Below are 10,562 nucleotides of genomic sequence, written 5' to 3' on the forward strand. Positions count from 1 at the left end.
ACAGTCTTTGGGCAGGGCAGGCGTATTTCTGTTGAATACAAATATAAGCGTTCTTGACCGGTTAATATTGTAGCCGGAGTAAGTACCAACATTAGTAAATATGTTGAGAACCCTGTGCAGAGATCTCTGGAGAGGCCAGGTGCAACAAAATATCATCTGCATAGAGTGAGATACGGTCTTCCCACTCCTCCGCCCAACGTAATCCTCGAATTAAAGGGTCTTTACGGATTCAGTAGGCTAGAGGCTCTAACGTAAACACAAATAGAAGCAGTGACCAGGGGTTACCCCTTTTGTCACTGCTTCTATTTGTGTTGCGTCCCCTTGTGAAGCGTGAAGATGGCTGACTTTTTATTATTGACAACTACTTGTGCGAGGGGGTCAGTATAGAGGAGTCTTATCCAGCTGATACATTTTGGGCCATACCAGAGTTTTTCTAAGACGGCACAGAGATATGCCCACTCAATGGTATCAAACACCATGGTAGTATCAAAGGACACCAACACTGCATCTTCCCTTATGGTATCCACCCTTCCCATGACTCTCAATCGCCACAGGTTTAGCGATGTATTTCTTGACGGCATGAAGCCTGATTGGTCAGGGTGGACTAATCCTGAAATAAACCGGACCAGCCGGGAGGCCGAACAACTGGGCCAATATTTTGACCTCTGCTTTCAGCAGTGATATAGGTCGGTAGGACAAGCATTTATTTTTGGGGTTTCCATCTTTATACATCACTTCCAGAGTAGCTATCCTCTGGTCTTGGAGAAGGTTCCCTTTCCCTAGGCTTTCCTCATATATTTTCTTATGGTGGGGCGCTATTCTATCAGGCTACAACTTGTAGAGTTCTATTGGGAGGCCGTTTGGGCCCATCGCTTTCCCGGATTGGAGAGTTTGTATGGCTTGTGCCATTTCTTTCTGTGTGAGGTCGTTATCTAGCAGAGTTCTATCTTCTTTTGCTATCATTGGTAGGTGCATTTGGATGCAAATATTAGCTCATAGTACTTGGCAAATTCGTCCGCGATTTCCTGTGATTCCATGTAACTGTCCCCAAATTCTACTAGTAGTTCTATGACCAGCCGACTCGCCAGTTCTCTCCTATCTAGCCAAGCCAACAGTTTACGCGCTTTATTCCCTAGCTCGTATGTTAGTCCTAACTTGTGCCTGTTTAGTGTTTTCACCATGTCTCTCGCCTCGCTCCGATACTCCTCTTTCTTTAGGTTGAGAATGTGTGCCTTGTCCCACTCGTCTGTTGAGGTGAGTACACCCGCTAGTTTCAGTATCTCTTCTTCTAGTCTGAGTAGCCCAGCATTTTTTTCCATCTTTGTTCCAGCTATCTGGGACACCGCATGTCCCCATATTACCGTTTTGAAAGCCTCCCAGAGCATCTGGGCCGATTCTACTCATTCGCTCTAAAATAATGGTCTATTTCCTGAGTGATCTTCAGTTTAACCCTCGGATTTCGGAGGTGGCAGGCGTTTATAGATGCTATTCGAGTCCAGCTTCCTTTTTTGTTCTCCACTTGTGCCCAGACTGGGGAATGATTGGAAATTCCCCTCGCTAGTTGTCGGGATCCTTGTTGTATCTTACCTGTTCTGCCGTGGTCTGAATACAATCAATTCGAGAGAGTCTAATATGGGCCCCTGAGTGAAATGTGAAGTGTGTCTCAATAGGTTGATGAAGCCTCCATGCATCCACTAGCCCCATTGCGTCTAGGAAGTGTAGGAGTATTAGCTGCGATAGTGCTATATCTCAGGGGGGGGGAATGTCGGTATAACCTCCCTGACATTACGGAATTAAAGTCTCCCCTATTTCCAATTTCCCTATGGAGAACGTTAGCATCACTTTCCCCATGTCTCTGAATGCAGCCTCCTGCAGTCCTTGTGGTAAATACATCGATACTATAGTCAGTGTTTCGCTCTCCCAATTACTGGACGCCGCTGTGTATCTACCCAAGTTTTCGGTGCATGTGTGATCTATTGTCATTCGCAAAGACCGTTTATTCCTGATACCCACTCTTCGTGAACCCTGAGTGTACCACCAGTTGGTAGCCCCATCTAGCAAGGGCCTTGCACATGTTACCTATAAAGTGTGTTTCCTGAAGTAGTACCAACTATGGGGTATGTCGTTGAATTAATTGCAATATGATTCCTCTTTTGAGTTTATCCCTTAATCCGTTTACATTCCAGGACAGGAGTCTGAATCTTTTATCACCCGATTTGGCCATGCTTCATCTCATAAACTACCGCCACATCTGGCGTCCCATTTTTTCCCAATATTGCATGCGTTCAGTGAGTCCCACCAAAAAAGTTCTCCTTTGTTTCGATCGTGAAGTCTGGGTAAAAGGTGGCTTTCATACTTGATCTGTGGGGCCGTGCAGTTAGTTTGTAATACACTGTCTTGGTCCCTGAAATTAAAGAGCCTCGCCTGCAGGGGCCTAGGGTGGGCACCCGGTTTTGGCCTACCTCCGGGGATTCTGTGCACTCTCCCGACTGTGATAAAAGTTGCAAGATCTTTGGTTTCAGCTAATCGCAAATTAGAGTTTCTAGGAAAAGGTCAGCTGCTTGCCATTCCGCCTTCTCAGGGACCCCAAGTATCCTGATATTATTCCTTCATGATCGGGCTTTTTAATCGTCCAATAATCTCTCCATTTTCTTCCTGGAAACTTGGAGTTCCTTGATTTCTCGTTTCATCTGATTTGACTCTCCGCTTAACTCGATGGTGACCACTTCCATGTTTTTGACTTTTTCAATTATATTATGCATGTCTGCCCTCATCAGCGTCATCTCAGCCTTTATTGAGTCCATTCGATTTTCCAGGGATGTGCAAACTCCCACTATGGCGTCCATGATATCTTTTAGTGATGGTTCTCTGCTGTCCGGCCCCAGCCCCTTTTCTTCTCCTCCCTTGCAGAGAGTGTCTGGCGCAGACCGTTTCTGCATTGTAAATTTGCCCACTTTGATCTGGAGGGTTCCCTTTGCCCCCTTGCCCCAGACATTATTGCCAGTTAGTTAGTGACCTGCTGGGGTCCAAATGGGCGCTCTTTGGGGACTCTTGCTGATATCTTGAATTCCTAGTCAGCTATACTACGCAACATTCAATTTCCCTCACTTCTGGACCTGGCCGCTAATTCTCACTTGGGGGCCCTCGTTCTGACCTCTTCTGCTGGGTCTCACTCGGTGGTCCCTTGTACCCCTTTTTTGTTGCTCTGGCTTGACTTGTCTTGCCACCTCGGTAAGGACCTCTTCGCCAAGTATCGAGGCCCCACCGTGGTCCCGGCATCTGAATGACCAGCTTCTAAGGTCACTAGGACATAAAATCGCCTCTTCCCTATATCACAGCTGCGGGGTACGTGCCCTGGCCATCCTCCACTGCTCTTACTGTACTCCGCAGTACCTGGCCTCTGTGCTGTCGGCTTCAGAGGCTGTTGTTACCGTGAAAATGTCCCCCTTGTCAGTATTCTTGAATAAATCCCACTCCATAAGCAGAAAGATATCCCCATACCGCAGTTAAATTATTTATTTAGTTACTTCAGAGCAGTTCACAGAGATGGAATGCAATATTATAGTTGGAGATTAAGAATCCAGACAACCGAGTTGTTAAGTGTCTTGAATTTCTTTGATAATGAGGAGAGTCCAACGGTTTTCCTTAGCAAAAGGCAGACGGACGCTCAATATTTTGTTAAATGTGTCTTGAAAAGAATAGGTTTCTCCATGTCGTCAAAGATGCTTTTTGATGGATTGTATCATGTGAAATTTGACATTACCACACAGACCAAAAGCACACTCCACCAGCGGTGAAGCAGCTGCTGCTGCCTGGATGGGAAATGTTCATGATAGTGATGTTCAAAGGGTTTATGTTAAGATCCATCTATATTTTGACTAGGGATTAATTATTTTAATTCTGATTCCAACGCTGACACCTTAACGGTCCAGACTGCTCTAAAGAACCATTTTGGCAAATTTTCTTCAACTGCCATTTTATAAACATCCGTTGTCTAGCACCCATGGAAGAGTTGTGTTCTTGCTATTCTTTTACAGTGTTGGACTATGAATGCAGATCCTAAAATGCAAATGGAAATGTTACCTACATGAAATCTTATTTCTGGATTGGGGAAATCTTCATAAACGTCACAAACATCCCACTCACTATCCCTGCTTCAACTTTGAGTTTGGGTTATATGCCATACTACAATAGGGGTCCTTATAAGGCCTGTCAGTACGCATGGACAATAAAACGCATGTTGGTATATTGGAGCGTCTGGCTTCTTAAAGTAATACTGATTATTGTAATCCTTTCTGCGGCTGTTGCTTATTTAGCTGCATTCCCCTTCATCTCCTGTCTGATACCCTTTTCTCTAAACAATGATAGTGTTTGTGCTGCAATATTGTTTTGACTTCAATTGGATATATTTTTGTAAAAGTAATTCAACATTTGAAATAGGTGGCAGGTGAGACATCTGCATTCAAAAGTGCCAGATTTTTACCATATAGTACCTGGTTTATATATTGAAATTTTTTCCAAAACCTCTCAGGCAGGTGGGAATATTCTGTTTTCCCCACTGACTTCAATAAAGATTCCTACAATGCAGATATAAAATTAGAAGTAAATAACGTTTCCTTCTCTTGTAGTCACTAAATGTTTAAGTTTAAAAAAACATTTTTTATACATATAAACGTGTTTGAGGTGTCGCTGTAAAATTTAAATATGAGTTTCAATTTGACGTTCATACCTCTGCTGTGTTATTTGCTCTTGTATCTGCTGACTGTTTTCCTTTCTTCTTTACAGGGAACAGACCGCGCCATACCTGTCCTCATTATTGGCATACTTGTTTTCCTGCCAGGTTTTTACCACCTGCGTATTGCATATTTCGCCTCAAAAGGATACCGGGGCTACTCCTATGATGACATCCCAGACTTTGATGACTGACTGCTGTGATATGGGGCGAGGCAGAATTGGGAGGAGCGATCTACTTCGTAACCCTATAGCTGCTTCTCTCCTGTACGTATAGGTACTTGTAGGTTTCCTGTACAGGGTGTCCCAAAAAAGACCTATCTACCAGACCCCGCATGTTGGACCTGTAATGAGGTTAAATAACCTCTTGCCAAGGGATAACTCATTGGTGTGGCAGAGACGAGGTGTGCCAGCAGTGCCTGTAGAGTACCCACAGCCTGAATGGACGCTTGAAGATTTTGCATTATCAATCACGAAGGACAAATATTGCATTCAAAGTTACTTCCTATCCCCCCCACCCCCATCCCCAACACGCTTGATACTTTCTCTGTGTTGTTTTTATAGCTGGATGGACTTTCTTTCGTATTCTATTTTATTTTTTATGTTAAATAAAATATAGATAAGCTCTGACAATTATTGATCCGTTAGCATAATGTCAGCTGGTCCTTTGATTTCCACATGGTATGATTTTTTATGATTATTCGAAATATACAAAGGAGTTCAGCTTCACAGTCTCAGGGAAGAACCTATAGAGGTCCAAGCCTGTGATGTAACTCTGTTTGAATGAGATGTTTGGGGTGTATGGGTCTCTGCTGGTGCAGTGGTCTTTTTTGAGTGTCATATTCAGTCATAGCTGCTGCACTGTAATGTCCAGACATCAACATATTCTCTTTTAATTCTGGCAAAATGGGAAAGCGAAGATCACAGAAAATGTAGTGGAAAATGTCTCTGCCGTTACGGTACAACTCGAGCTTGCTTGCACCTGAATTACATACACTCTGCGTACACATGTGCAAGCCATTTGGATCTCTAGAAGTCTCAGTTTTGTTTTACAGTCTGGGCTTGTGGTGTTTCACAGGAAATGGCTGAGCTCCCATGGAAACGAAACGAGGATATTATAATAATGTATGATATTCAGTTAGACGATTGTCCAGGTGTTCAGCTACTGGGGGAAATGATTAGGAACTGTCCACTCTTCAAGTGAAAGAAATATTGATTTGCTCAAAATCGTACAGTGCTTTCATTATTTTTGTTTACATCGCAGGATAAGCCATCATCATTCTCATTTAATTCCGAATGGTATCACAACATGCCATTCCAGCATCGACAATGTCTGAGTTAAGCTCAAATTCTAGATCTTTATGCGTTTTCCTATGCAGATGTCGACCTTATTTTGAGCCCTCATAAGAGCCCATCGGCCCCTTAAAGCTCAATGAAATGTGACACTGCTGGTCTGCTACACCAGAGTATACATTTATTTTGAAGGGGATGTCTTCGAAATTAGACAATATTTAATTGAAAACGTGGATCTTGATAACATCGATGCTGTATGTGTAACATTAAATTGACAGAATCCTCTTTTAAACATGATTAAGAATACCTCGAATTGTTTGAAAATACCTAGCTTTTGTCACGTAATTTCTGCCTCAATTTATTTTTACATTTCTTTTATATAAGGTGTCTTTTAACAAATGAAAAAACAATTCATACTTTCAGTTACAGCCTTTAAACTCCTACTTATGCTAAATTAGCCAAAGCGATGAACTCCCCAAACTACCAGAAACTGCACTATTTCCAGATTATTTTTTTCAAATTGAATTTACATCTGACCGAACTTGAAATGCCAGAAATTCTCGAAAGGGAAACTGCTTTTCCAATGCAACCAAAGTCTGCTAATGAAAGTGCAGATGAAACCAACCCTTCTATTAAAAGGAAGCAAAACAATAAATCACATAAAACATTTTGTGATGTAAAAAACTAAAGTTGTAACCTACGTTTCAAATTAAAGAATTACACACGTGCTTCGTGTTTTTCTATTTTTTAATGGTCTTTACTTTATTTTTTATTGTTTTTGCAGTAAAAGTTAAACGTAGTTACTTAGGTGCTATATTCAGCATCTGATATTTAATTTCACTTAAGACGGCTTTTAACCTGTTTGGTACATCCCAAATTTGGTCACATTAGAAATACTTGAAGGGCTGTTTTGAAAAATACTCTTTTAAAGCGAATGTGGTCGGGTGAATACTGCACGTTGCATGAGTGTTGGAAATCAGAAGGTTCATAACCGGGATTGGAGGAGGAGAGTGAATACCTGTGCCAGTACAGTTGAACATTTGCCTTGGTGCTTATGCATTGCACTTCTCAAGGAATGGCTCTGGCCATGTCCGCCTTTCCAGCTCAGAAATATGCCCATACTGTAAGTAAATTTATTTGTTGATTAATTAAAATCATTACAAAGAAGTACATATCAAGCACAAAGTCTGATTGAACATATACGGATACAATAAGTTGATCAACATTTGCTTAACCCGTTTCCAGTTAGAGACTAAAGTGCATTATACTAGCAACTAATAATAACCATTTGTCAATAACAGTCTACAATGACTGAATAAAGTGCAATGTGCTCTCAGCGACAAAACTAATTTGCATTGTTCTAGCAGCAAATATTAAAAGTATCACGATAGCGATTAGCAGCAAAAGAAAAGAGCAATTAGTAACTTCTGTAACTATTAGCAGCAAGGTATAAAGTGCATTACTTTTCAGTGACAAAGCTAAAGTGCATTATGCTAGCAGCAACAAGATATGAATTGCTGTATTAATTAAAAACTAATATATAATACAAAGCTCCTACCGATGTTAAAGTGCACCTGTGCTGACCTCTAAAATCATAGAAAATAATTTTACATATTGTGCTAACCACAGCCATAAAATAACATTTTTAATTACAACATTACGAATGGTAAACTACAACGTAAGTTAAAATAGTTTGTACAAACTACAAGGATTACACAGATTCAGAATGAATTAAAAATACAATAAAATAGCCCACCTACTCCTGAAAAACAATAAAAAACATTATATCAATACCGTAGCTGATATATCATATACTTGTGATGTCAGCACTACGTAATTTCTCTTCCACTATAAAGATGAACTGGACAAATTGGTGAATGCTATGAATATTAACACCTCGTAAACAAAGAATAATTGCCGTTCTACAAGTTCTAACCCCCATTTCTTTAAAGATAGACTTTAAAACTGGCTTCCGCTCCTGAAGCAGTTTTGTAGATAGCGTTACAATGTGCAGCAAGGTTTCATCACACAGCCCAAAAAGCCTACAAATTTTCGATGACCATTTCTACTCCCATTTTGGGGTTCCATCTTTGGTTGGATATATGCCGAACCTTAGTAGCATAAATTTCTTTTTGATCAAGGGTTTAAAATGAAAAAGCAAATAAGGTTGGATTAACAATTTATCAAAGGAGTTAGCTATAGACCAGAAGTGTTTTTTTCCATAGTTCATCTTTATCCATTATTTCTGACAACAGAGAAGCAGTTAGGTTAATTGATTTTTTATAATCCAATTTACTCCTCACTTCATCTACTAAATTTGGGCATTCAAAATTACATATACACTCAGATAAATAATCCTGCCAACTGCTCGAATATTCACCCGTCAAAATCTCACGCCAGCACACATTTGCTAACGTACCCTCATCAGCTCGAGATAGTGCCAATAAAGTTTTTAAATATGTTGCTTGTCTGACCAATAACTGTTTTCTTAGTCCGTATTCCAGCCTTAAATTGGCATGAGAAATCTGTCTGGGAATCCTAAAGACTGATTTATACATCCTTACTTCTATGTCGTCAAGCAGTTTCGCATCCTTGCCTCGAAAAATTATAGAACCGTAGTCCAAGGATGGAATAAGCTTTGCTCTCATGACTTTCAGCAAGTGATCGTAATTGGGGCATAATAGCTTATATCTTAGTTTTCTGAAGGCAAAGGCAAGTGAAGTACCTTTCGCCTCTAAATTATTAAAATGCTGCCTGAATGACAAATCATCATCAAATGTGATTCTCAAATATTTATATGATTTTACACATTCTATAGCCAAACCATTAATATTCCATTCCTTTGCTCCCGGTTTACCTTTTCCAATTGTCATTATTTTAGTTTTTTTCGTATTAATTGTTAAACCGTTTTTTATAACATATATTAAAGGAGTTTATTAGTCTTTTTAACCCTATAACAGTTTGGCTTAATAAAATGGTGTCATCTGCATACTGTAACTATTTAATCTCTTTACCCATCACAGAAGGGGAGTGTGAAATGACATCATTAAAATGGGCCAGGAGATCGGACATACATAAATTTAAAAGGCAAGGAGCCAAAACGCATCATTGTTTCAAGCCGACATTAGTTTCGTGGCAACGGGTGGTGTGTATACCGTCGCCAATTTTGATCTGTACCCAAGTATTGGAGTATAATAATTTGATCATTTTGAGAAGTGTTTCTGATATACCCCAATTAATTAACTTGAACCAAAGAGTGTTTCTGGGGACAGAATCAAAAGCGGCTTTTAAGTCACTGAAACAGATGTACAATTTTTGTTTCCTACATTTTGCTCTTTCGCCTAATAATGTCAATAAAATCAAATTAGTGAGAGTCGATTCTCCCTTTCTAAAACTAGTTTGAAGGTTTGGAATCAGTTCTTCTCTTAGAGCCCCCGACTCTAACTCGTCCAACAAACAACTTGCAAATATTTTCGCATCTACATCTGTAAGTGTTATTAACCGATAATTTGCAGGATTGTCCTGGGTGCCGCTTTTATAAATTGGCTGAATAATGCTTCCCTGCCATGATTCCGGGAAACAGCCAAATTGAAGAACTTCATTAAAAAGGAGAGTTAATAACTCTTGCCAATTCGTTATTTTAGCTTTCAAAAATGGCATTGGGGATTCCATTGGGGCCAGGCGCTCCATTAGATCTAATCTTGAATAGGACTTTTTTTTAACTTTATCAACTGACCATGGCTCAATGTCAAGGGAGCATAGTGAATCACTGGCACTTGTGGAAGGCCCCCTTCTGCTGACTGCGGTTGGCAATGATGTCGATAGCATTTACCATCATCGCACTGTGGGCCTTGAGTAGCTGTTTTCAAATGATTAAAAAAGTTTACCCAACTTAATTCATCAATGTTAACACTGCTACTTCTAAAATTACCATTTTCTAGATTATTAATAATACCCCAAAATAGACGCGAGTCCTTCAACTTGCATGCGGAATGAAGTTTGGACCAAGTCTATTTGTAATACGCTTGTTTAACCCTCCAGATTTCATTCTTATAACCTCTTTTTAGGTCTTTGATTTTAAGTGACATTCAAAAGTACGATGACCCTTTTGCTTTTCTAAACAATGACCTTATTGTTTTGTTAAGGGTTCTTTTCAAGTACAGTAAGCGATGGGAAAACCACCCAGGATTCTTCGGATTTAGGATAATACTCCCCGTGGGTTCCTGTTTAGAAAATGTATCCAAAAGAGAATCACATAGGTAGGGCTAGAGCGCAACCATCAAGTTCCCTTTGGAGTTAGCTAAATGAGCATCAAGAATTAGATGAGAAAGGAATTCCAAGATATCTTTCTCAGTTTTATCGCTCCATATCAGCCTTTTAAGATTAAAAGCAGTGGGGGCTATTCTAAGTATTCTTGATTCAGGTAAATGATCAAAAGGGAAATGACAAGAAATTACTTGGGGATTATGGTCGCTCTCAATCCTTGGAACTATTTCATAACTTTGGACTAAATCAGAAAGTTTATCTGACAATATAGT

The 10,562-nt window shown here is 40.1% G+C and overlaps 1 protein-coding gene across 3 annotated transcripts in view; it reads left to right on the forward strand.

The window, feature by feature from the left end:
* Positions 1-6,752, forward strand: part of TMEM230 (transmembrane protein 230) — a 77,648-nt gene extending 70,896 nt beyond the window's left edge. For all 3 annotated transcript variants that reach the window (XM_086943511.1, XM_086943512.1, XM_086943513.1), the window contains one exon: positions 4,786-6,752. In XM_086943511.1, coding sequence (XP_086799637.1) covers positions 4,786-4,926 — 141 coding nt within the window. In that variant the 3' untranslated portion in view covers positions 4,927-6,752. The remainder of the gene's footprint in view (positions 1-4,785) is intronic.
* Positions 6,753-10,562: the final 3,810 nt, after the last annotated feature.

The sequence above is a fragment of the Lissotriton vulgaris genome, chromosome 11 (assembly GCF_964263255.1).
Source record: "Lissotriton vulgaris chromosome 11, aLisVul1.2, whole genome shotgun sequence".
NCBI lineage: Eukaryota > Metazoa > Chordata > Amphibia > Caudata > Salamandridae > Lissotriton > Lissotriton vulgaris.